Genomic DNA, 25,840 nt, shown 5'->3' on the forward strand with positions numbered 1-25,840 from the left:
TGGGTAAAACTTAAAGTCAATGTGCAATATTCACACACACACACACACACACACACACACACACGCACACACACTGGAGGGCCAGTATCACATGGTAAGAATTGAGTTTCTGGAGTTAACCACCTGCTTCTAATACTGCCTCCACCAATGCCTAGAAACTGGACGACTCACCTAACATCGCCAAGCCTCAGTTTCCTCATCTGTAAAGCAAGCACACTCACCACCGTAGCCGCTTCCTGGCTGGGATGCATAGGGATGATGTATCAAATGTGAACATTTTGGCATAATGTCTGGCATATTGAAAACATGAATTAACTGTACTGTTAGCTATACTATTAGCAAATGTATTATTTTGTGTATATGTGGGGAAAAAATCCCACTTTTTTTTTTAGTTGTAGATGGACACAATACCTTTATTTTATTTATTTTTATGTGGTGCTGAGGCTCGAACCCAGTGCCTCACACATGCTGGGCTCTACCCCTGAGACACAACCCCAGCCCAGTAAATGTATTATTTAACAATCTTCCTACTGGTGAACATTTATTACAGTTTGTCTTCTCCCCAAAACAGTGATGTGATCAGCAAGTTTGTTTATAAAGAATTGCCTTCATTGAGGGTTATTTCCCTACATGCATGGGCTCTTTGTTTCATGGGAAGGGTGTGGTCACTTTTAAGATTGTAAAATTGTTATTCAGAAGGGCTTTAGCAAATCATACCAGCAGTTGCTGAGATTTAAAGGGAATTTCTACTTGGCACTGACTGTCATTGCACACTCAACAATGGTTGAGTGATCCTCGTGCAAACTCTTCCAGCTCACCAGAGTATTCTCCTGGGGCTTCTGCCACTTGGTAGGCAGTGAGGGCTGACCTGGGTTCAGTCGAATATGCCTATAAAAGTACAGAAACCCTCTCTTTTAACATTATCATGACCTTCTGCGGGATGTGAGCCTAACTAGGTGCTCTGCTTGGCCTAAGCTAAAAGTCGGGTCCGGGTCCTGGGGCCTGCAGTTTCCTTGCTGTCCAGGCCAATTCCCACCCTCAGGGCTGATGGCCAGTGACATTCACTCTCAGGTCTGTGTTTTCATTAGCGTCCTAATTAGAATGCATGTCACAAGACCGTCACAAAACAGGAGGCCAGATCTCAGAGGATCAGAGGACTCTGGTTTAACTACTTGCTGACTGTCCTGAGGACTTTACCAGGCCCAGCAGGAGGCAAGGGGCTGTGTGACACACCTGTTGGAATTCACTCTTAGAATCCTTCATTCATGAGCACTTGCTGAGCTCCTGTGCTGAGCCAGGTGGGGTGGGTAAAGCAGAGGTGCTGGGTGCACAGCCTTGCCTGGGGGAGCCCCTAATCCAATGGGGAACCAGATGTGTACAGAAATGAAAAGGGCCCCCTGGAAGGCTCTGGAACCCTCAACTTTGACTCTACGATCAGGAAGGAACCAAAAAGGAAACAGCTATGGTTGAGATTTTCAAGTGCTAGGAAGGATTTAGAGGTGGGGTTTCAGGATGAAGGGTCTTTCATATTGGGGCAGCAGTGTAGAGCATGATTTCACTGGCAGGAAAATGCATGATTAGGGAGGTGTTTAATTACATAGTACAGGGAGAGTAGGGGACGTGGATGGGACACAGAGAGAGCTGGGAAGAGCTTGGGTTTCTTAGCCAAGGATGGGCTGAGATTGCATGGCAGCAGATACACCTAGATACACCTAGGACACCAGAATGACCGACCCGGAGCTACACTGCAGGAAGATGGATTTGGCCTTCAGAAGGCGTGGGAGGGTGGTGGGAATAGCGGAGGTGGGCGTGGAGGTGCTGCCCCAGCCCAGGGCCAGGGGCATGGGGTAGAGTGGCAGCTGATCAAAGGCCTGGATGGTGTAGAACAAACAAGCCAAGCATGAGGAACCCGCAGGAGAGGAGCAGGTCAAAATTGACCCAGGATTTCAAAATCGGGCATCGATCAGGACAGGAGGTCTTCCCCACAGGGAATTCGGTGGCCGATGACGTGCGTATGACAGTGCTGAGCCTGGAGTTGTGATCAGAAAATGCTTATTGTTGATGCTGATGTTTTGCAGCCTGGCTGGAGGAACACAACAGTCTGGCTGAGTTTGTGTTGGGTGAGGTGCCTGCGGGATTGCAGCTGCAAGCGTCAGGCTGCAGGTGCTGGCAGAGCTGTGCTAGGCCTAGAACTGACAGTTGAAGTCATGGCGTCAGATGCCAATGCCAAGTGAGCTGTCGAGGAAGATGGCCATGATGAGAAGTCTCGGGAAAGGATTTCAGAGGAATTAGAGTAACAACAACTCTAACGTGAGCTCACTCATCATTGAGCCTGTACTCTGTGCTAATGCATGTTCCGTTATGAAAACCCCACAGTAACTCTGAAATAGGCGCAATCAGTACCTTTATTTTATGGGTGGAGACTTGGAGGCTTGAGTTGTTCAACTAGTTGATGCCTACCTGGCTGTTCGAAGGTGAGGCAGAGATTGATCCTAGGCCATGCAACATCATGGCCCCTAGGAACAGAGCCCTGAGATGCTGGTATCACTGAAGTATGGGGGGGTTAGGTAAAGAGGGGACAATTGCAAAGCAGGGTACAGAGACAAAGGGGCAGAGAAGGAAGTCTCTTTTCCAAGTTGGGAGAGAAAAAGGAAAGAGGAAAAAAGAAAAAAAATCAGAGATCTTTGAGGGCAAGAGGAAGGGAGTTGAGTGACATCAGGAGAACGGGCTTTGCCATATGGAAGATGACCTGAATGGAGAATGGGAACAGAGTGCCCAGGATTTGTGGAGTAGAAGGCCCTCCTTTCTGGACATGCCAAGAGGAGATAAGTTGTACTGAATGATGAGTGGCAGAGAGGGCCTGCTGAGGGTGGCTCTAAGCAGGTGACATCATTAAATCTGTTATAGAACACAAAACCATTTGAGCCCAAGGATCTACATGGGGACAAAAGGGGGCAAAACCATTTCTCTGGTTTCCCTAAATCCTCAGAGACTCCCAGCTGAGATGGTTGTGAGTTATGTCTCTGAGTGCCTCAGTTTTTCTCTTTGGCAACATGATTTTATGGCTTCCATGAAGATGGGTGGCCACTGAGAAAAGCACTCTTCTCCAGGCAGGCTGGCCTCCAGGAGGAACAGAAGGTTTCTTAAGTCATTCCCAATACAGGGCAGTATCTGCCAATGGTAGATCCCTGAGGTGACATGAGTTGTTCCATTCAACTTCTAAAGAAGGAAGATTCTGGAAAGGCAGCAACCCTTGAAGCATGACAAGAGACACAACCTGGAGATAACCCAGGATTGTACAGTCTGGGCCTTCTTGCCTCTCATGTAGGCTCCAGGCTGCCAACAGGAAGTGAGGGCTGGGACACTGGCAGCCCAGGAGTGGAGGGAGGAATTTTATGGAGAGGCCAGGCATATAGCCATGCAGTTCAAAACAAGTCCTTGAGCTCTGACTGAGTCCTTTTCAAAATATAGTCCCACATGGCTACCAGGGACCAATGAAGGTAAATACAATAATTATTTACCATTACCATCGTAACATATACATACAGTATATTATACTGTAATGTACGCCATTGTAAAATTCACTGTGTAGTGGCCCAGTGATGGCACATCATTTGTTTTTTAAATCAATTGATAAGAGCAAGTATTATCCTGTGTTCTGGACTTGATGCCAGTATTGGTCATTCTTGGCTCTGTGTGGGCACCGGTGATCTCCTGCAGCAGACCTGGCTGCGGGCCACGGATGCCTACGGTTGGCAGGCCCAGCACTGTCAGGATCCGGAGTCATATCAGGACAGGCTAATAAACTCAGGAATGATAACTATTTGCCTTGAATAAATGCACTTGAACAACACAGGTTTTAGTAAAGTGCCATTTGCCAAAATTCTCTTTGGATGATCACAAAAGCCAAGAAGGTGGACAGGCCACTCCTTGACCCTACTTTTATAGATAAGGAAGCAAAGACCCAATGAGGTGGATTCCCCTGCAGAGGGCTGGGCAACAATAGCAACTGAGCAGGAATGGGAATCCCTGTCAGCCTCTAACGCAGGGCTCTTTCTGTTACAGCATCTGCCTATTTCAGACCATTCAGGTCCTTAGAAAATGGCTGGACTCTTAGAACAGGCACTAAAGGAGAGCTTCCAGCTGGTTATGTCCTGGGAAAGTGATGCAAGGGGTCCGCCGGTGCTGTGGCCCTCTCATCTCTCAGCCATGGCCATTAATTCAGGAAAACACTAGTGATGGGTTGGGGGTGTGGGGTGAAGAAAAGACAGACACACTTAGAGAAAAAGCTGGGGCCAGGGGAGCCCTGACCTCTGGTGGAGGAGCCGTGACCCAGAGCTAGCTCAGCATGTTTTTAATATAGGTTTCATCAAACGGTTATTTGTGGGAATGGTTCAATAAAACAGGCCATCTGAAGGACGCAGGACTGGTGAAATATTAGGGTCATCTTGTTAGGCTCAGAATTCTCAATCCCTGATGGTTGATGCCTGAGCTCAAGGTCCCGACTGATACAGCTCTGCTGCTTTGCCTGGAGCCTCCTCGGGCCAGCATCACCAGAGCAGCTGGGTCATCTTGACCTTCACCTTTGCACAGGAAGTTCCCAGTGCAATGCAGCCACGAGGCAATCAGAGACCATGATCCAAATCACTGCTCTCCATACACTGGGCTGCTCAAAAATCCAAACCAAACCCAAACCAAGGAGGTGATGATGGCCAGCTTTGTGCTGGAGTCCACGCCACCACATCACTGGATGCCCCCGTAGCCTCTTAGACCAGTGCTGTAGGTGGGACCATGACTTTGGAGTTCCTTTTAGTATCTCAAGCCTCTGGTCCAAGCATCAGATAGGGCCGACCTTTGCTAAATACTAAGCGTGCAATGCTTTGGGAGGGAGGCCTCAGTGCTGGAACCCACCCAGAACAGATGCTCCTGGGAAACAATGCCAAGGTACATAGGGACTCAGGCCCTGGGTCTCTGTATCACCAGGAAGTTTGCTGCCCCAGGAAGGGTAAAAAAATACATATGCTCAGAACACAGCAGCATCAAAGTCGGATCCCCCCCGCCCCCCAAAGGCAAAGTTACCTATAGGGGTACATGCCTCCAGGGACCTTCTGGCCCAGCCAGGCCAGTGAGCAATGAAGCCAGATGGCCATGACATGTGGTCAAAGGAGCAATGGCAGGGACGAGCCGATGAGGCAGGGGCCTGCAGAGGGCTTCTTTTAGCACCGTGTGGGCTCCTTCACTCCTTGTGGAGGTGAGGAGCAGGTGGGAGCCAATTCCACTGACCTTAACCGTCCTGCCAGTTTTGGTGTTGGCTGTAAGCTAGCCCTAGTTGAATTTGGGAAAAGAAAAGAATCCCAGGCCTCCTGAGTTTTTGAGGTATATAATTCATTCCTATCACATAAAAAGATAATATGCCTTTGATTTAAGGAAGGCTATAAAAAATGGTCTCAATGGCAAAGCACTCATGAGATATGACCAAAATTTGATTTATATTTCCATCATTACAGAATAAAAATTTATAGATAGAGGAATGAAGTACCTTTACTTTAGAAGAAGATAAATTTTATGTCAGTCCTTTCACACACACATGTGCCCTGAAACCAAGCCCTGAGGAAGAGGTTGGAGACAGTGGTCCACGTGAGCTTCTAGCATCCTATGACCTTCCCCAGGATCCTTGGACAACTGACATGCAAGTCTAGAGACTTTCGTTGTGCAAATTTCCAAGAGCTACCTTCTAAAAATTTTCCAAACTAAAATTGGTCCACAATTTTATTTTAATTGAGTTAGCAAATCTCTGATTCAGCCCTTTCCTGTGGTTACCTGCCAAGGGTCCTGGGCCATACCTTCCAGACCATGGAGCACCTGGGAAATACTGCTGCTTTCTAGAAGAAGACTCTCTTGTTCATTTATCAGAAGTGATAGCTTGACCTGGTCAAGGATATTTATTGCTCCAACTATTGCTACTGAATTAAAAAGAAGAATTAGTGTAAATTCATTATTATTTTAGTTTGTGACCTTGAACCTAACCAATGGTATGGTTGCAATGCATTTAAAAAAAATTTTTTTAGTTGTAGATGGACAGCATGCTTTATTTTATTTGTTTACTTTTATGTGGTGCTAAGGATTGAACCCAGTGCCCCACACGTGCTAGGCAAGTGCTCTACCACTGAGCTACAGCCCCAGCCAAGCCATGCATTTTTATTTGGACATAAAATAATGATGACTAACTTTGATGAAGTTGTGATTTGAGATCTCACTATGAGTCATTCACCACTATTGCCAGTGTAGATGGACAGTAAAAACTGCCTCTTCAGAGATTTTCTTCTGGGTGAGTGTCAGCTCCTGAGTATCACAGAGTTCTTTCACCCTGAGAATCAGGAGAGGGTGATCGGCTGTGGAATCTTAGCTGTTACTAAGTGAGCTGTGACCAAAATAGTTTGTTTCAAGTGTAGGAAGTGATTTTCGGGTCAGGTGTGGTCATACATGTGCACACAGCTGTCAGGACTCATCAGAACTCAGCAACCACACACTCAAGAGCTACATCTTTTACTGAATACAAATTAGACCTCAACTGAAAAACTGTGGGTTGGGGGTGTGGCTCAATGGTAGAATGCTTGTCTAGCATACACAAGGCCCTGGGGTTGATCCCCAACCCAATGAATGAATGAATAACACTAAAAGCAAACAAATAAAACAAGGATAGAAGGTCACAAGCTCAGGAGAATGATTGCTCTTCATGGAAAAAAAGATAAGCCTTATGAATAGGAAAGAGACCTAGCCAAGGTTAGTATACTTCAATATGCTCATAAGGAAATGCTCTTTTAAGGAAGTAAAGTGGTATCCTCTTAAAAACCGTCAGTGGCATTAAAGAATAAAGACCATGAAAATGTTTCAGATCAAGGGAGAAAATGCTATAAAGGAAAACATTATTAGAGAGTAGATTTAACTATTATCAATTTAGATGTTTTAAGCTGACAACTCTGCTATGGTTGCATAAGACGGTATCCCTAGTCTCAAGAAATGCATTCGGAAGTATTTAGGGGTGAAGAGCCATGTATGTAACTCACCCTGAAATAGTTTACAAAGGAAAACTGTGTATATGTGTGAAAAATATATGTGTGTGTATACAAAAGAATTTCCTTATTGCTTACCTTGAGAATGAAAGAAAAAAAGGATGTTTTGTCCTTGTTGGGTTTGGGTGACAAAGCAAGTTCAGGACATGTGTTTTTCCAACATCTGTGTCTCCAAACAAGGAGGATTTTACCACGACCCGTCCTTCAATCAGTCACTCCTGAAAGCCACACCTACCCACACCTGGGGAGCATGAGTGAGCTGAGAGGAGCTCTAAAGCCATATGGTTGCCGTGGCTTGGATGAGTGTCCCCCAAAGGGCCCATGTGTTAAAGGCTTGATCCCTACAGTGATGCTATTGAGAGGTGGGGCCTAGGGAGATACTTAGGTCATTGCAGGGGGGCATGCCCTCAAAGGGAATAGTGGGACTCTAACCCTTCCTTATTCCCTTTTGCTTCCTGGCTGATGAGGTGGGCAGTTTTCCTCTATCATGCACTCCCACCATAATGTACTGTTTCGCCAAAGACCCAAAACAATGAGCCAACCAACCAAGTAAAGGAACCTCTCAAACCATGAACTGTAATGACCTTTTTCTCTCCATAAATCGACTGCCTCAGTCATTTTATTATAGTGATGGAGAGCTAACTGACACAACAGTACAAACTTGAGTCAATGCAGAGCTGTGTCAGCCTCCTGATGATGATAATCACTAGGGCAGTCACTATGAAAATTATGTTGCTTTAATAATCATAAGTGGGTAATTCTCAAGCAATAAATCCTAGATTTTTTAATAAGAAAGATTGCTAGATTTTTATTGGAAGTGCATTCAATCTATAGATATGAGGAAAACTAGTTTCTTAATAATCAAAGAACATGGTATATATCTCAATTTATTCAAGGCCTTCATTAATTCTCTTAATATTTTACAGTTTTCATAATGCCTTGCAAATACTTTATTAAATTTCTAAATATTTCAGATTTTTGGTATTAGAAAAAGCATTGTTTTATAAATTTAAATGGTGGCCTAATACATAAAATAATACATAAAATGCAGTTAGTTTTCTATATCAACTACTAATATAATCTTACTAAGCCTGCTATGTAGTTCTTTTATTCTATAAGTTCCTTAGGATGAAAATAGAAGCAGTTTTGCTTCTTTTTTTTCCAACTTGTATGCTCCGTCCCTCCTCAACCCCCTTACTGCACTGACTGGGACCTCAGATTCAGTGTTGAATACAAATGATAGGAATAGATACCACTACTTTGCTCCAGAACTTAGGAGATATAATATTCAGTCTTCATGCTTGAGTATTAATGTGAGCTGCAAATTCTCCAGATACCTTTTATCAGGTTGAGAAAGTTCTCTTATTCCTAATTTATGAAAAAGATAATATATCATAAGCAGTTTGTACTGTAAATGCAGGATCAATTTAACATTTGAAAAAATCAATCTGTAATTCATCATCTTCACATTAAAAAGAAGAAAAAAAAATTTGACTATGTCAGTTGGCACAGAAAAAGTTATTTGACATTCTAGAACACCTATCTGTAATGAAAATCCTAGATTTTTTATGTTGCAAACTTAGAAGAATATAAGAAAATTTATTGTTTACCCTGGAGAGTAAAGGAATAGAATACAGATTTTTGTTTACAAAGCCAGTTGGTGATTTGGCAAGTGTTTTTTCGGGATCTGTGCCTCCAAACAAGCCAATTGTTATTTGCATGCTGTCGTCTTTCAACCAGTAACTCCTGGTCAGGTCAGTGTTACCTGGAGATGAAAGTGGCCTGGCCAAAGTTCATAGAGTGGGACAGTGACATCTATTCTGTGTCATGGGCAAACTTCCCAGAATGGCCCAGGCAATATCATCAGGGTTTGGGAAAGAAAGGGATGTCCAAGGACCTCTCAGTGGGCTTTCAATGCCCACATTGTCTGATCTTGCTCAAAGAAACTTGTGCCCTCCCAAGTACACTTTACCCCTGATCACCTCCTATGGGACACACAGTGGAGGAGGTGAGTGAGGCTCAGTGTCCTGTCCACATTTTGTGGATGTCAGGGAGTCACTCACTTCTCCACACACGGATGGAAATCTGGGTTGACTGTGTTCAAGCACACTTTGAAGGCAAATAAAAACCTCCCTCTGACCTCAAGGACTTCTGGGAAAGTCCAGGTTGTCCTTTAATCCCAAATCTGCAGTTGGGACTGTGGAGTCATGTAGCCAAGTGTTTGATCCTGAGGCATGTACGAAACCAGATTGGAACATGGTATACAGGGAATTAAACCCAGGTAGCAAAGTAGTGTCATGATCATGGGCAGACTTCATTCATGTTGTGTTAGTTTCTTGAGAAAGGTCACTCTATCTTCTCAGGACTGGAAGGTCTCCTGGGCGTGAGCCAAAGCTGTGCTAACAGGTTTGAAGCAGGGAACAAGATGAACCCCAGGGAGGCAGGTAAGAAGTGACCCGGAGGACTAAGTAGGAAGGAAAAATTTTTCTGCTGGCTCTATAAACCTTAGAAGAAGCCAGCAGCATAAGCCACCATCTGCCAGCACAGAGGCCAAAAAGGAGCCACTACCCTGGAGCCATGGACTTTGAAGGCCCAAGGGCTCCAATGTTGCCCTACAACTGTTTAAGGGCACAGCCTGGCCAGAGCTGAGTGAGTCAGAGTGAACATGCCCAGCCCTGCAGCCATGGGGTCCTGCAACTGATCACACCAGACGCCTCGCTGTCACTATCACAATCTCTGGACACTTATGGAGCCGACAATCTGCTAACCACCAGGCCCAGTACTTTACATGTTTATCTCATTTAACTCACAACAGTCTTTCCCTGTTTTAAAGATAAGGAAACAGGCTGAAAATGCTGACCAGTCCAGATCAAAAGTTTGTAAGTGGTGGAGTTAGGATTTGCAGACAGGATACTGGCTCCAAACCTCATTTACTTTGGTGCTACATTGGGCATCAGTACACATGAATACCCAGACATAGACACACACACAACAGAGAGAGAGAGAGAGAGAGAGAGAGAGAGAGAGAGAGAGAGAGAGAGAGAGATAGCACATTAGATTCTCTAGGCTCTGCTTCAAGAAAGAGTTTGGTGTGTCTACTTGTCATTGATCCTAGGCACTCTGCAGTCACATCTGCTTAGAAAGACACAGTGAGAGTTGACCAGAAGGCCCTGGGAATCCTAAGGCAGCTTGCACTTTATCACCTGCCTGGAATTGTCTCCAATCCAACTGTGCAGGTTGGCAGGGGCTCCTTGTTGGGTTTTCCAAATTCTTTTGTGAGCTGCCAAGAAGGCCGGAAGGTTTGGTAAAACCCCAAGCCACGTGAGTAGAACTGTCATGGGCTGCACTGGCTCCAGTACCAGGGATGGCCAGTTTCTCACCCCTGGGTCACATGCCATCTTCTCTCCCCTGTCTCTGTAGCCAACCTCAGTGTGAAGTCCAGGGCAGCGGCTCTTGGGGAGCAGCCAGCCTACCAGGGACCGGTGCACTGCATCGCGACCATCGTGAGGACTGAGGGCCTGGCTGGGCTGTACCGGGGGGCCAGTGCCATGCTGCTGAGGGACATCCCGGGCTATTGTCTCTACTTTATCCCCTACGTGTTCCTGAGTGAGTGGATCACACCCGAGGCCTGCGCAGGTCCCAGCCCCTGTGCTGTGTGGCTGGCAGGTGGCATGGCAGGTAAGAGCAGCAGCAGCTAGAGCCCTGTCCCTGGGCCAGCCATTGAAGTGCAACAGGGGACAGTGGTGGAGCCTACCATGACCTTCTGAGCCATGAGGGAGGCGGGACTCATCCAGCCACACATTCAGGAATTCTTGGTTAAGTACTTCTCTGAGCCAGGCCTAGAAAGGTGGAGAAAGAGCTCAGAACGGCAGATGCCCCCTCATCCTCTTATCCCCTTCACTCTGGAGCTGTGAGAATGGAAGTCCCCATGGGGGTTCACGGACTCCCAGACAACAGAACGTTTTCTGAGCTTGCACTCTACGTCAGGGACTGCTGAGCCACGGGCAGGAAATCTGTTCTCATGGCTCTCTTGTGCTGACTCACTGCCAACCTTCCTGATGTGAGGAAGTCACTGTGTCTAGAAGGTGGGAATCAACCTCCCCATGTCACAGATGAGAAAACTCAGGGTCAGATATACTAAGTAGCCCACCCAAGGTCATACAGCTAGTTCAGGGATGAGTCTCACAGCAGGGACCCTGCAGTCAGAAAAACCCAAGTTCAAATCCACACTAACTCATTTTGTGACTGTGGATTTGCCACTTAACCTCCTCCCTGCCCGGAACCCTGCACCATATCCCTATTTGATTTATGGTAACACTCAACAGCCTCCAGTGGTTTTCCAGGCCCTCTCTGATTTGGCTCCTGCTACCCCTCGGACCTTATTGTCTACTTTTCCTCTCCCTTTACTTCCTCTTCTCCAGTCACACTCATCTCTTTGCTGCAACTTGACCAAGCCCTGTTCTCCCCCTTTGATGAGAGTCATTTCAATGGAGAGAAGGGTGTTAAAAACCTAATTTAAGGCTAGGAGCAGTGGTGCATGCCTGTAATCCCAGAGGCTCAGGAGGCTGAGGCAGGAGGATCTTGAGTTCAAAGCCAGCCTCAGCAACTTAGTGAGGCCCTAAGCAACTCGGTGAGACTCTATCCCTAATAAAATATGCATATGTATTTTAAAAAGGGCTGGGGATGTGGCTCAGTGGTTAAGCACCCCTGAGTCCAACCCCTGGTACCAAAACAACACTAACAAAAACACCCCAAAACCTCATTTAAGTGGGATTCAAAGAGAATGGGATGAAAGAAATTAGAGAACCCAAGTATATACAATACTTCTGACAAATTTTGCTGTGCTCTAATGAGGAATCGAGAAATGGAGCTGTAGGCTGTGGGCAGAGCAGCACGTGGAAGTCGAGAGAAGACTGCTTTTCAGGAAGACAGATATCTTGACACATTCGATGCTGACTCACCGACCCAAGAGAGAAGAAAATCTTTGCTCCTTCCTCCTTCTTCTCTTCCTTCCTCCTTCTCCTCCTCCTAACTAGCTATGCTTGAACTCAGCAAATACATAATACAGCCCACGTCTTTGCCACCAAACAATTCTGTGCTCCCTGTGCCCCCATGCATCTGAGGCCGTCCCTTGCCCTGCTCCTGGTAAAAGTGCATGAACACTGGTTGGCCCAGAGGATGAGAAGTTTCCATCTGCTCTCATTTGAGAGCAGGTGCAAGCAGCCTGGCAGCAGACCTCATTTCACGATGCCCTTGTCGTGGGCTGAGCGCACCAGGGCAGCCCTGAGGAAGCATCCCATTATTCTGGCAGAAGGCTGGAAGGAGTTGAGATCCAGAGGCTTACAGGGGGCTTGAAGGTCAGGAGCGGCAGAGGTTCAGAATAAGTGAAGATATCTTTTAGGAGCTGCTGAGCAGCAATTATTTAACCTAGCAAACCGACTGCCCTGGACTTTGACATTGGTGCATTTTCTCTTTCCACCAGAGAATGTGCCAATTTCTGTGTTTACACAATAACCTGGCATTATTTTCCTAGAATCCTTTAAAGTCACAAAAGTGCTCAAACTGGGGCATGGTGCTTATCCAGTGAGGATGACTGTGGCATGTGGTCCCAAAGTTCTATTCCACATATTTGGAAAAGAAAAGGGATTTTGGAAAACAGGAACAAACAAAAAGCCCTGTCCCTAATCTTTTATGCAATCCCCAGTTTGGCCCTTCTGGGTGAGGAGCCATCTGCAAGTGTTTATTCAGCTTCTCCAGGTTCAATGTAAATCCTGCCCTGGGGGAGTTGAAAACCTTTAGCAGCCTCACCCTGGGCACTGCCTCCTGCTGCCACATTCTTGTGGAGCTTGTCACTGTCTCACCCATCATAACAATAAACGCTGCCATTTGTCCAGCACTGACCGTGGACTGGCAAGTCCATGGTCAAGGCTTCATATTTATCAGTTCACTGGGTCCTTGCTCCGTGAAGATAGGCACTGCTCTACTTTACAGATGAGGGGCCCCAGGCTCTGAGTCCCACAACAAGTGGCGGGGCAGGATCAGAAACAGATTCTGCAGGTCCCAGCCCTGAGCTCTTTCCAGGTCCCTCAGCAGCTTAGGGAGCTTCTTTGTGGTGGAAATCCTCAGGGAGCCAGGTCCCTCCAGACCCCAGCCAGCCAGCCAGCCAGCCCTGACACCTGATCTTTTCTCTCTTTGCAGGAGCGATTTCCTGGGGGACAGCGACTCCTATGGATGTTGTGAAAAGCCGACTCCAAGCTGATGGGGTTTATTTAAACAAATACAAAGGCGTCCTGGACTGCATCTCCCAGAGTTACCAGCAAGAAGGCCTCAAAGTAAGTCCCAGTCCTGTGCCAGTCCCTGGGAGATGCTTCAGACATGTGGGGGGCATGAGACCCCAGAGGTGCTGTCAGGTACCATTTATCAAGTACCGTGAGCAGATGCCACACCCAGCACCCAGCCTGTGCTGTCTGTCTAGTTCTCACCCCAGGCTGGTGGACGGGGGAGGTATGCCTCCTACCTGAACAGGATCCCAGAAGACTGGTGACCTGCTGTGGTCACATGGCTGCTGGTGGTGGAGCTGGGGCTTGCACCTGCATCTGTCACCAGTTTGCTTCTCATCAAAATGGGATGGGTCCTTCTTTCCTTTGCCTCTAAGTGGGAGATTCCAGAGCCCCCTCATATCCTTCTTGCCCCTGGATCATCTCTCCTTACCAGCTTTAGGCCCCCAGAATTATCTTCAGCTCCCCACCCCACCCAAGGCCAGACCCCATCACCTCTGGTCTCTGCTGTGGAGACATCTCTGACCCGGCTCCCCAGGCCTTGTCTCCTCCATTCTTCTCTCTGTAGCCAAAGAACTTATCCCCTTCTGACTACCAATCTATCCCCGAGCACAGACCAGACTTCACAGCTGGTGTCCAAGATTATAAAGAGAGTATCGCGCTCCAGAGAAACCACTGTGCCGGCCCTCCCTACAGTGACCCCTTGCTCTCTTGGCCTGGCTGTTGGAGTGAGCAGACAATTTTAAGGTTGGGCCTGGTTATCTGTGAGCTGGGGGATCCAAACTTCCCCCAGATTTACATTGAACCTGGAGAAGCTGAACAGACACTTGCAGAAAGGCTGCTCACCCAGAAAGGTCAGACTGGGGGCTGCAAAAAGGATTAGGGACAGGGTTTTTGTTTTTTTTCAAAATCCCTTTTCTTTTCCAAATATGTGGAATAGAACTTTGGGGCCACACGCTAGGGTCACCCTCCCTGGATAAGCACCAGTGCCTCAGTTTGAGCACTTCTGTGACTTTAAAGGACTCTTCTTACCATGAAGGACTGGGGTGTTCATGGGTTAAATTAAACTGGGCTTGTGAAAGGTGCTCTAGTTTCTTGCAGAACCCAAAGGGAAGAGTGGACTTCGTCATCGGCCTTAGTATTGCCAGGGTTACTTGCCCCCGAGCCTGGGTCTTCTCCATGGCTGCCTCACCCTGAGCCCTGCCAGATGCTCCACCCCATACTTCCAGGCCCAGCACGAGACTGCCCCCAGAGTCTACTGCACCTCTCCTGTCCTCCTGCATGACGCTTCTCACGCACCACAGTGGACAGCAGACTTTCTATACCTGCCCTTCTCCTCTTCTGCTATTTCCTCCCCTACTTGGAGAAAGGTCCAGAGCTCTGGGTGACCCACAGGAGGCTAGCTAGCATGCTGTGTGAAAGGGAGCAGGATCCAAATCCCCTGAAGCTAGAGCAAAGGGCCCAATCCAAAGGACAGAACTACAAGGGGTCAGTGTGACTTCCAGCCCTTCCTATGAAATCATCAATCTCCTCTGTAAAGGAGGCTGCAGTCCGATTTGACAGAGGATCTTGGGAAAAATGCCTGAGGGCTTTCTATTTTATGTGTTCACTATTAATTTGACAAATGCCTACTTTTAGAACAACCAATATGTGCCAAGTTCAGTTCTAGGAGTCGGGCCTAGAACAGTAAATAAAGAAACACAGCCCATGCTCTGATGAAGCTAACTGCCAGGGAGCCAATGACGGAAGCAGGTCCCAGGGCTTCATTAATACAAGCAGAGTGGGTAGAGTAAGGGAGGTGAATCACAGACAGAATGTTGTGTCCACCTCTGGTCACTATCTATAGATTAGGACACGGATGCTGCTCAGAATGAAGACCAGAAGTAAAACTTCACAGCACGTGAAGGAAAGGCAGGCACTGAGACTGGGACTCTGGTATAAAAAGATGTGATGTAGAGGGAATTTTATTTCTATCTGTGTTTGGGGAAAACTTGAAGCTTTTCTGTTTTATTTTTATTGTTACTATTATTATTTTTACAAGAGCTGCTCTGACAAAAGGGTCAAGTTTTTTTTGTTGTTGTTTTTTCTCTCTTTTGTATTTTTTCCTTTTAGCAGAGGCACAGTTTGTAATTCAACCAACAATTACAGAGAAACACAAAAGATATTCAAGTGGGGTGCTGCTTTTGTCTGTTTCCCAAAATATTAATGTGCCATAATTCCAAGCAATCTATACAGGCTAAATGTACGGCTGATATTATTTCCTCCCTAAATTACGGGCTCCATAAAAAGTGGAGTCCTAGAAGGCCCCGAGCCAGGCGATCGGGTCTTAGTCTTGGTACCATTGGGGTCCGTGGTGTTTCTTCACAGCAGGGTTTGAAATAGACATAGGAGTACTCAGCTTGATTAACCACGGCCCCGGCCGGATGGTTCAAGATTAAGTTTTAAATTTTAATTAATGGATTAGAGACAGATAATGTGTGAGCATAGGAAAGTTCCAAAGGCACAGGGGGCAGACTGTCTCAATGGCCCCCTTACGGCCGCTGTCCTTTCAAAAGCAATTGCTGTTAAGAGTTTTTCATGATATATTCCAAGAAGACTGCCTGCACAAACATATTTATGTGATTGCATATTTATGTGTGAGGGCATATACGGACATTTCCAATAATACAGTGAAAAGAGAAAAAACCCACAGTCCTGGACACTCAGGTTGCCTCAAAGGCCATTTCTAGCAGCAGGAGCCACCTTTGCTGAGGGCCAGGGGGAGGCTGAAGCCCCAGGGGCCTGAGCTCTGCTCTCTGGACCACGGTGTTTGGAACATTCTTTGCTGTATCTCAGAGGCAGGCACAAAGCCCTGTGCCCATCTTCCTCTCACCTGCTCTGGTCTCCTGTGGAAGAACAACTTGGGGTGACAAAGAACCAGAAAGAAAGGGACAGGAGAACGGGACTTGAGTAGCTGTTGGTAAATCACTTCAAGATGGCAGGGGAGTGGCCTTCGGGGTGGAGAAGCCAAAAGTTCATGGTCTTGTTCGAAAGCTTTTGAGTGAGAACAGGAGGAATACCTAGTGCCCTGGAATCCACTCTCTGCCCACCTCAAGGCTCATCTCTGGCCACCTGGGCCATGGCTCCTGTTTGGAGAGTTGTCATCTGAAAAGAGGAGGCTGGAGGAGCACCTCCATATCCTTCAGTGCCACACAGGTGGCCATGCTGAAGGGGCTACTGACAGCAGGATGGGGTTGGATGAGAGACTGATAGAAATGCTGTAGGTGGACGAGCTTCCTGAGGCACCAGGGTTCAGTTGCCTGGTACTTCTGTCCCTTGGGGGTCTGGAGCCCTCCTCCTACTCCAGGAATCCCCCACTGCCTCTGCACCAGGAGTCCTGCGGCTCAGAGACTGTTCCTTTTTCACATGGGGGAATTCATTTATCTCTTCATTTACTGATCCCTCCATTGGCTCATTTAATAAGCAGATATAGAAGGTCTATGCTGGCAGGTGCTGGGGACTCAGAGATCAGCCACACCCACAACCCTGCACTCACTGCCCCTTGGGGGACAGACAGGACACGGGTGGTGGGAAACCAGTGTGGGAAGTGCTGTAAAGGGGAGATGCTGAGCGCACAGAAGGGGACAGGTCATAATGGACCTTGGGGAAGCCATGTGAGGATATCCAGAGGCTGCAAGCCAGGTCTCTAGAGCATTTTTGGCAGAGGGGACCAGAGGAGACCTAGTGGTGAGAGGGAGCCGGCTCCTCCAAAGAACCCCAGGTGGTCAGCCTGCTCCGAGTGTCAGATATGATGAGCGGCAGCCCAGAGAGAGTGCAGGGCCAGGGCACATGAGATGTTGCAGGCCAGGGAATGGCATGGACTTGATTTTGGCTATTGGGCAGCTATGGAGGCTTCAAGAGGAGTAATTTGGTCAGGCAGGACTATATGTTCTGAAAAACGTGGGGTAAAGCCAGCAGCTCTGCTCATTGTTCTCGTCCGTGGGCTTCACGGCAGAGCAGGTCACAGCTCCTGGAAAGAGATCCCTCTGTGGGGCAGGAGGCCCACACTCCAAAGCTGAGCCTGCCTGGCCCAGCTTCATAGAGCAGAGCCAAGCCAAGGCCCACAGGGAAGCCTCTGTGGGCACCCAGCATGGAATTTTCCTCTTGGAGGTTGACCCAGTTCCTTGCTGTTATTCTGTCACTCTGGGTGAGCTTGTGGAATTCCAAAAAGGTTAGACATTGGAGAGGAGGGCTCATGTTACCAGGATCTAGCTTGTACCCTGCCCAAATGGCTCCAGGGTTTAACTTGCTCACCTCTGGGGACCTGGGTCCATCGGCTCCTTTATTGACCAAGCTGAATCCCTAGGTTGTCAAGATCACCTGGCATCTTGGCCAATGACAATGACCTTCACCCATCCTAACACAGCAGCCCAGGGTCCGAGGGAACTAGAGAAACACAAAGGGCTGGTCACTGCTTTCTTCAAATGCCATGTCAGTTTCTCAAGCTTAATGACCTCTTTAAACCTGTCAGAGCAGGTTTTAATCTTGTGCCTGACAGTTCTCAGGTCATTCATGCTTGAGTGAGGATTGGGTGGTTGTTTCTGCCCACAGAACACATGAAAAGACAGATCCTTCCACACCTCCACTCGCCCAAGCCCTTATCTGTGCTCATCACTGTCTGCTTATGTTGTTCCTAAATGGGGCTCATGTTCTCCAATAGGTTGTAACTGCCCACATTTGCCAGAGCCCGCTCAGCACCACATAGGAAGACTCAAGGAGGGAAGCATCTGATGATGTCCCTAGGAATGTGAGATAAATTCAGGTGACAGAGCCGCAGAGGCAGAGTCTAGCGGCTCCTCAGGACAGGCCACGCCTCCTCAGCCAGCGTTTGAGGTTGAGTTCTTCTCACTTTTAGGTGACAGTTTTCCATAATGACAATGGTGGGGGTGGCAGTCAGCAGTGCTGGGTGCTCACCATGAGTCAGGCGCTGTGTGAGTACTTCAGAAGCATCTCATTCATTCCCTCAAATAGCAGCTCCATTTTACAGTTGGGAACGCTGAGTTCCAGAGAGTTTGCTACTCGCCCAGGTAACCCAGCTACTCATTGGGAAAGCGGTGACCTGACTCCATATCTGCAGTTTTAAGGACAGCTGAGTTTTTCACTTGCAGTTTTGGAGATGTCACATGAATGAAGCACCTGTCACCGTGGTGGCATGGGTGATGTTCTGCCTACTTAGGATTTCCAGATTCCTGAGCCCGTATGTGTGTGTGTGTGTGTGTGTGTGAGAGAGAGAGAGAGAGACAGAGAGAGAGAGAGAGAGAGAGAGAGAGAGAGAGAGAGAGGACAATCAAGCAAGTGTATGCAGGGACTCCACAGTGTCTTAGGGACTCAGTAGTTTGCCTATGGTCCTAAGTGCCTGTATATCAGAGTGGCGGGGGAGGGGGAGGGTGCTCCATCAGACATGACATGGGTCAGGGCAGGGGCATGACTGGGGCATCCCATGTGGTCTTTGCTTGCACAGGGCCAGGGGCCAGGGTGGGCAGCACTACCAGCTGTTTCTCTGGCTCCCAGGGGTGGCACTGCAGAAGGTGTGTGTCAGGTCCTGCACTAACTGGGCCTCCTGTACGAAGGTGTTTTTCAGAGGCATCACTGTGAACGCTGTGCGAGGCTTCCCCATGAGCGCCGCCATGTTCCTTGGGTATGAGCTCTCCCTGCAGGCCCTGCGCGGGGACCAAGCTGTGACGAGCCCATGAGGGCCAGGTCATTGTGCTTCCTTCCCAGCCAGTTGTGAGTATGAAACTCCTCTCTTCATTGTGAAAATGCTGTGGCCTTCTGAATTTGTTTTTCTGTCACCTGTGGACTGGCAGTGTGCTGAGTCCTCAGCGACTGAGGTGGGCACAGAACTTCCCTGGTGTGGCCAGTTCGCCTCCCCTTGTTCCCATCCCACAGCCCTCGAGAGAAGTGCAGTGAGCTCTTCTGTTTCAATGGAGTGACGGAAGCGAGGACTCCCAACAAGGCCTCCACTCCCTGCTCCAAGGGCACCACCTCCCCACCTCCCTGTTGAACTTCAGAGCCTCAGTGTGAGAGCCTCCCATAAGCTCCTGCGGCCCTAGAGGACAGGCTTCTGCCACCACTCCTGGCCTCCATACTGCCCGCTTCTGAAAGATCACAGAACCTGAGGGATTTTCTAAAAACAAATCTGAGCAGGTGACTCCTTTGCTCAAATGCCCTCAGTGGCTTCCCCCTGCCCTTTAGACAGAGTCCATCTTTGACCCTGCCCCTTCTCCAGCCTCAAATCTCACACCCTCCTGAACATCCCATCTCGTCCTCACCTCTAGGTCTTACTCAGGCTGTGCCCTCTGCCCAGCTCCCTCTTCTCCCTCCTTCCCCCTTGTCTTGGCTTCATCAGGTCTTTGCCCAGCAGCCCCAGGTATAGAAATCTCCTCCCCCAGGATGCCTGCCTGATTTCTCAGCTAGGACGAGGGGTGCCTGCTGTAGACACCCCATGCCACCCGGGTGAGTTCCACCTGCCTGACTGCTGTCCCGTTCCCAGCTAGGTGAAGGCCCCAGGACACTGCCCACCCATACTGCTAGGGCCTCCCACAGAGCTCCACAGATGGCCTCCCAGCAGCCATGACTACAAACTCTCCCAAGGAGGGTCTGCATCAGAGAATTCTAGAAAACTTCCAGGACCAGCCCTGGGAGCTGACTTTAAATAAACTGCTTCCAATTTTTACTAAAGGACTGACATTCACAGTTCTTCTGGCTTTTTGCTCCTTTTTTTTTTTTTTTGGAAATAAAAGGAAAAGGGTAGTAACACATTTTGCATAACTAAACATCTTGGTGAAGAGTTATTGCATTTGGATAATGTCCAGGGCAGGGCGGGGCAGGGACATTGTCATGTTTACTAAAGATGTGTTCAGATATCAGCCACCACCCGCCCCACACACACCTTTAACAGGTAAAGGTAACTTTTCAAAATTCTGTAATAAGATCAACATATTTTTACTGTAGAAAAGATGGAAAATCCAAATAAACTGGAAGTGCAAAATAAAAATACCTGCCACCACAGGAACTTGTTAGTATTCTTCCAAGTGTTCTTAATGTGTCTCCCCACGTTCCAATTGTACTTTACACGGCGTTTTATAACTCACTCTTCCTGTCTGATAGTTCAGGACTATTTTTCCATGTCATTAAATCTTCAGCTACAAAATAGTTTTAATGCCAGCCTCACAGATCCCAGAGTGGCTGGATGCTTGCCCAAGCTGTCAGACTGTGCCACTGTGACTGTCCCGGTGATCAGTGACTTCAGGAGGAAGGAGGAAGTTTCTAGTGAGCCAAGTCACGACCGTCCTGGATTTGGCCTTTCAGAGCAGTGCCCAACCCAATTGGAAGCTTTTCTTTCTGAAAGTGCTCTCCTCTTCAAGGGCCTTGGACATCTGCATCCCTTAGGAAAGAGGCCAGCGAGGGACGGGGAGGAGGCTCCCAGCATCTGGTCTGGAGCCTCATTTTGAACAAACCTTGCTCAAGGTGTTCAGCTTTGTATTCTAAACAAGACCCAAGAATATCAAGGCCTTCTACCAAGACCTAGATTTTAATTTACCAAGTAGCTCTAAGATTTCAGGCAGGTCATTTCCAGGCAGCTAGAACACCCTTTAGACAGAACAAGATGACGGCTATTACAGGACCAAGCAGCCCTGCAGTTCCTCAGTGGTGGGACAGTGACTGTCTCAAGAGTCCCTTGGGTACAGGTGCAGGACTCATGTGGAGATCGTTTCTAAGTGCCTGCCAGGGATAGAGGACCCAACACCTCCATTCTCAGGGAGGAAAAATACTTTTTGCCATTTGTCCCCTGCCTTATTTCCCTCTCAGGTACAAGGAGTGACCCGGGGACAACATAAAACCCAATAAACAGTATGTGAGTTTTCTGTTTTGTGATGGATTTTACTTTTATCTTTTACATGGAGAAACCAGAGTCAACAGACAATTCAAGAAAGACATTTGGCAGTCGAGATGGGCTCCCATTCACTGGCCAGCGGCCAGTGAATGGCTTTTCTGAGGTCTCTGAGTCCAACTGGGCATCCCTGCCCATCTCTCAGTACCTTGAACCTTCCTGGAATAATGCTGATCTGTTCTTTGCTTGACACGCATGCTCCAAACCTCAGTGGCCTACTTTCAATTTCAGGAAAATTTCATATCCAAGGAAAGGAGACACATTCTTTCTATAATATCTTTTTAAAAACATTTACATATAACCCCAGACGGCCCCCGCCCCCGCCCTTCAGCCATGTACATGTGTTTTCATGGTGAGACTTGGCCCATTGCTGTTCCATGAGTAGTCACAAGAACTCTCTGAGTGGGTTGTTTGACCCTAAGATCCAAGATGACAGCCTTAAAAGGTAATGTTCTTATCTTTGCTCCTTTTCTCCCAGGACTGGTGTCATCTGACCAGGGTCTCATTCCACTACATGTTGGGGCTGGCAGCATCTGCCCAACCAGCAAGAGTAAATTTACTGGAGAGAAATCAGGACCCTGGCCATGCAGGCTCTGTGTCAAGTGGGCCTCCAGCCAGTGCACTGGCCTCGAGACGCCTTCCTTCATGACTACAGGCTCTCTGCCCCTCACCCCAGCCTGGGGCCCTGAGCTTTTGCTTTGGAAGAAACCAATGGACCATTGACCAAGCAGTGACCATCTATATCAGCTCCAGATCAGTGCATGGTAAAAAGTCAGGGCCAAATAAACCCTGCCCTCGCAACTGTCATAAACTCATTGGGGATTCACATGGAGGAGCTGGAATTGACTCTAGGTTTTCGAATAAAAGCATTAAAAACCTCTTCAGGTTGTTTCTGTGTCAGATGCCTCTGGCTGACTTCCAAGAGGCACCAGGTACCCTCATTCCTGAGTTTCTTCAGGCTCCTGGAGATGGCATGGCCCAGAGAGAAGCCTGCTCCATGCAAGTAAGCCGAGGAACTAGGGATGGCTGTCTGGCTCCCGTTCTCCCAGGTTCCTGAGGTCAGCAGTGAAGGGCACCGTGGTTGAAAAGGGCCACGGAAAGAAAGACAGGTAGGTGTTCCCCAGCCTGTGCCTTAAGGCTCCAGAGATGGTGACCCTGAACTCAGAGGGGTGGGTGTTCTCTGGGCCTGATTTTCACCTGGAGAATAAAACAAAACAAAACACTTTGTCGACACTCTGGTTTCCAGAATGATTTCACTGTTCTGTGTTTTATTTCCTATTAGAACCACATGGGAGACCTGGCTCTTTTGCTATTGAAGTGGCATATCCATGATGTCACTCCCAATTCTGTGTCTGAGGTAGGCAAACCTAGTCGAGCAGAGAGCTCTTTCTCACTGAGCTAAATGTCACTTCAGGATCCTCAACACTGTGCAGCCACCACCAGTCGGTCAGAACTAGAATGTAAGATAAATCCACTTGCCATCCCTGGCTTAAATTCAAGACAGGGGAATGTCCCTGAATTCCCTTTTTAAAACTCCCTTAAAAGAGTCTCCCTTGATTTCTCCACTAACCTGGTCCCACTCACCACCACCTTGCCTTTTGGTGACTTGGATCATGCCTCTGAAAATCTCCAACACCAGACCCAAAATGAAGCATGACTGCACACAAGGGAGTTGAAAGTGTTAAGTCTGTCCAGCAACATCCTCTTGCCCAGAAGAAGGTTCTCCCTTTGGGAGGAACCCCTCAGCTTGTGCTCCTCTGTCTCTGTTCTGCGCCACCCTGGTCCTCCTCAACTAGACCATATCCTGGTGCTAGTTCTGGTTGCTCAGATTAATTAGAAGCGGTGTTGGGTTCACAGGGTCATCCGGGGTCTTCTACTGGACACCCGGATGAGTCTGCAATACAACAGCCTTATTCAGGTGTCCAGACCCTCCTCAGGTCGTCCGTATCATCTTGGTGCTCCTCAAATAATAGAAGATAATGAGAACATCACCGCTGACCCAGCTCACAGATGCAGAAAACAGACTCCAATTGTCCCTGAACACCTGCTGAGGACCTGGACCACCAATCCCTCTTGACAATCCTCCCATGGTCTCACCGTCCCTGCTGTCCAGCCCAGGGAACATCACTAGCAGAAATGGTGATGATCATTTCAGTGGAAAAAATAGAAAGCTGTTGGGACACCTAAGTATGGAGTCTCAAGAATTTCTATTGAAGGTCTCCCATAAATGCCTTCAGAATGGTCCTTCTAGACTCCCCTTTCATTGCTCTGTCCCAGGTTTCCTGTGCTCCAGTCATTTTCCCATCCCAACCAGTATCAGGAGCATAAGGGCACTCGATTGTTTGTTGAAGGAATGACTGAGTGGCCAATGGACCCTCTGGACAGCTGTGTCTGCCGTCCACCCTGCAGACCCCGTTGCCTCTGTACTTTTCTCTGGCCTTGACACCCTCACCCCCATCATCTCCAGGGACAGGAAAGTCTGCATTCCAGACCCAGCTAAGGTATACCACCTAGGGCTTCCAGGTTTCTTCCTCTCCCCCCCCCCCCAGCAGCTTCCATGTTCCTGGTATCCATACAAACCCAGTGGTATGATACACCAACCTGTGCTAGAGTCACCCCTGGGTGCCTTCTTTCACAGTCTTCCTTATCTGCACACTTGTGAACCAACAATTACCAATAGTGTTTGAAATGAAGGAAGCACAGATTTATGGGCAAACCATGGAACATCACAATTCATGGAGAATTGTCTGTAATAATGGAAATTTAGAGATCTAGATGCCCAACTGATGGGGGGGGGTTTAAATCAATGGAGATGCAGCCATTCTCCAGACAAGTCTCACACAGTCACAGAGAATGAGACAGATCTTACACATATTGTAATGGCAATATTGTGTCAGCAATGTAACAAACATGGAAGGGAAGGGGCAGAATAAGTGCATGTTACTCATTTTCTTTTTACAATATGAATTGTAAACGCACAACTACATGGGCAATGAAGAGTCCAGAAGGATATGCACCAAGTTTAACAGTGGCTAATTCTGGGATGTGGAACTGGGGAAAGCTTGTCAATTTCTACTTTGATAATCGTCTCTTTGTACATCAGTAAGTGTCTCAGTTCTTACAGTGAGCTTATATCGTGTTATATTTTTTTTAGATTAAAGCACACCTTTTTGCACAGTGCATGCTGGCACTTTTTTCTCAGGTCCCCAACTGGTTATGCCACACTGCCCACCCCTAGCAAGGCTCTGAGTGACAGCCCTTTGTCACCTCTGCCCCCCTCCATGCTGGTCAGACACCACCTCCAACACATGTTCCTGTTCCCTTCCTCCACAAAAAGCTACAGGTCTTCCATAAATGCCATCAGAATGGTCCTTCTAGAATGGTCTCCCAACACAGACAATCTCAAGATAGCCAGTCACTGGGAGGGGTCAGCCAGCAGTGCTTCCTCTTAGATTTTTCTGGAGAAGGTGTTTTTTTTTTTTTTTGTTAAAAAAATTGTTTGTTCTTTTTAGTTTTACATGACAGTAGAGTGTATTTTAACATACTAAACATACATGGAATACTCCCATTCTTGTGGTTGTACGTGATGTGTAGTTATACTGGTTGTGTATTCATATATGAACATAGTAAAGTTGTATTTGATTCATTCTCCTGTCTTTCCTATTTCCATCGCACTCCTTTCCCTTCATTCCCCTTTATCTAATCCAGTGAACTCCTATGCTTCCCTCCCCATCCCTTATTGTGAGCAGGTGATCTTGTGGAACACAGAGGGTCAACAACATAGGTCTTTTTCTTAATCAACATATCAGCACCTCTCTCTCTTAAAAAAAAAAAAAAATGTTTGAGTCCTCAGCCCAGAGCTGCAATAGACATGGGGTGACAACATCAAGGACCCTGACCTCAGGAAGCTTAGTATTCAGATAGGGGCAAAGGACAGCAAGTAGATAGTAAATGCTCAGTTAGGAAAGATGAGGGATAATTATTAAAGAAAAGGAAACAGGGTTGCTAATACCTCCAGAGTACCTCGCTCCTCAACCAGTTGCTAACACCTCTAGGGAGTTGCTCCTCCCTACACTGAAGTAGCTAATGATCACCCTCCTGCTAGGCTCTTTCCTGCCCTTGGGCAAGTAAACAGGGTAGAAAGTGGAGGTGTGGATGGGGAGAGGAAATCTGAGATCTATAAAAGAGATAAGACCACTCCCTCCCACAACACCTAGCTCTGGGCCTCCACTTCTCTCCAGAGGTCTGCTATCTCTGGGCTGTCTCTCTTTTTGTTGTTTTTGTTTTGTTTTGTTTTGGGTACAGGGGAGTGAACTCCTGGCACTCCCCAAGTCTATTTTGTATTTTTATTTAGAGACAGGATCTCACTGAGTTGCTTAGTGCTTGGTTTTTTGCTGAGGCTGGCTTTGAATCCTCCTGCCTCAGCCTTCCAAACCGCTGAGATTACAGGCATGCACCACCGAACCCAGCTTGCTTTCTACTCTTGACTTGGCATTTCTCGGGTGTTTAATCTTCAACGCTGGGGGAATAAGGACCCAATCCTGATTTCCAAGACC

The 25,840-nt window shown here is 47.7% G+C and overlaps 1 protein-coding gene across 3 annotated transcripts in view; it reads left to right on the forward strand.

Annotated features, from left to right (window-relative positions):
- The window catches only part of Slc25a48 (solute carrier family 25 member 48), a 40,583-nt gene extending 18,419 nt beyond the window's left edge, over window positions 1-22,164 (forward strand). Inside the window, exons 5-9 of one of the 3 annotated variants that reach the window (XM_046468063.2) lie at window positions 9,437-9,517; window positions 10,494-10,751; window positions 13,272-13,405; window positions 18,961-19,117; window positions 21,763-22,164. In XM_046468063.2, coding sequence (XP_046324019.1) covers window positions 9,437-9,517; window positions 10,494-10,751; window positions 13,272-13,405; window positions 18,961-19,083 — 596 coding nt within the window. In that variant the 3' untranslated portion in view covers window positions 19,084-19,117; window positions 21,763-22,164. Of the gene's footprint in view, window positions 1-9,436; window positions 9,518-10,493; window positions 10,752-13,271; window positions 13,406-18,050; window positions 18,783-18,960; window positions 19,118-21,762 lie in introns of those variants that run through there. The other 2 variants (XM_046468064.2, XM_046468065.2) reach the window with 2 other exon arrangements.
- Window positions 22,165-25,840: the final 3,676 nt, after the last annotated feature.

The sequence above is a fragment of the Marmota monax genome, unplaced genomic scaffold (genome assembly GCF_021218885.2).
Source record: "Marmota monax isolate L192 unplaced genomic scaffold, Marmota_monax_Labrador192_F-V1.1 WCK01_AAM20220418_F8-fsc00196, whole genome shotgun sequence".
Classification (NCBI taxonomy): Eukaryota; Metazoa; Chordata; class Mammalia; order Rodentia; family Sciuridae; genus Marmota; species Marmota monax.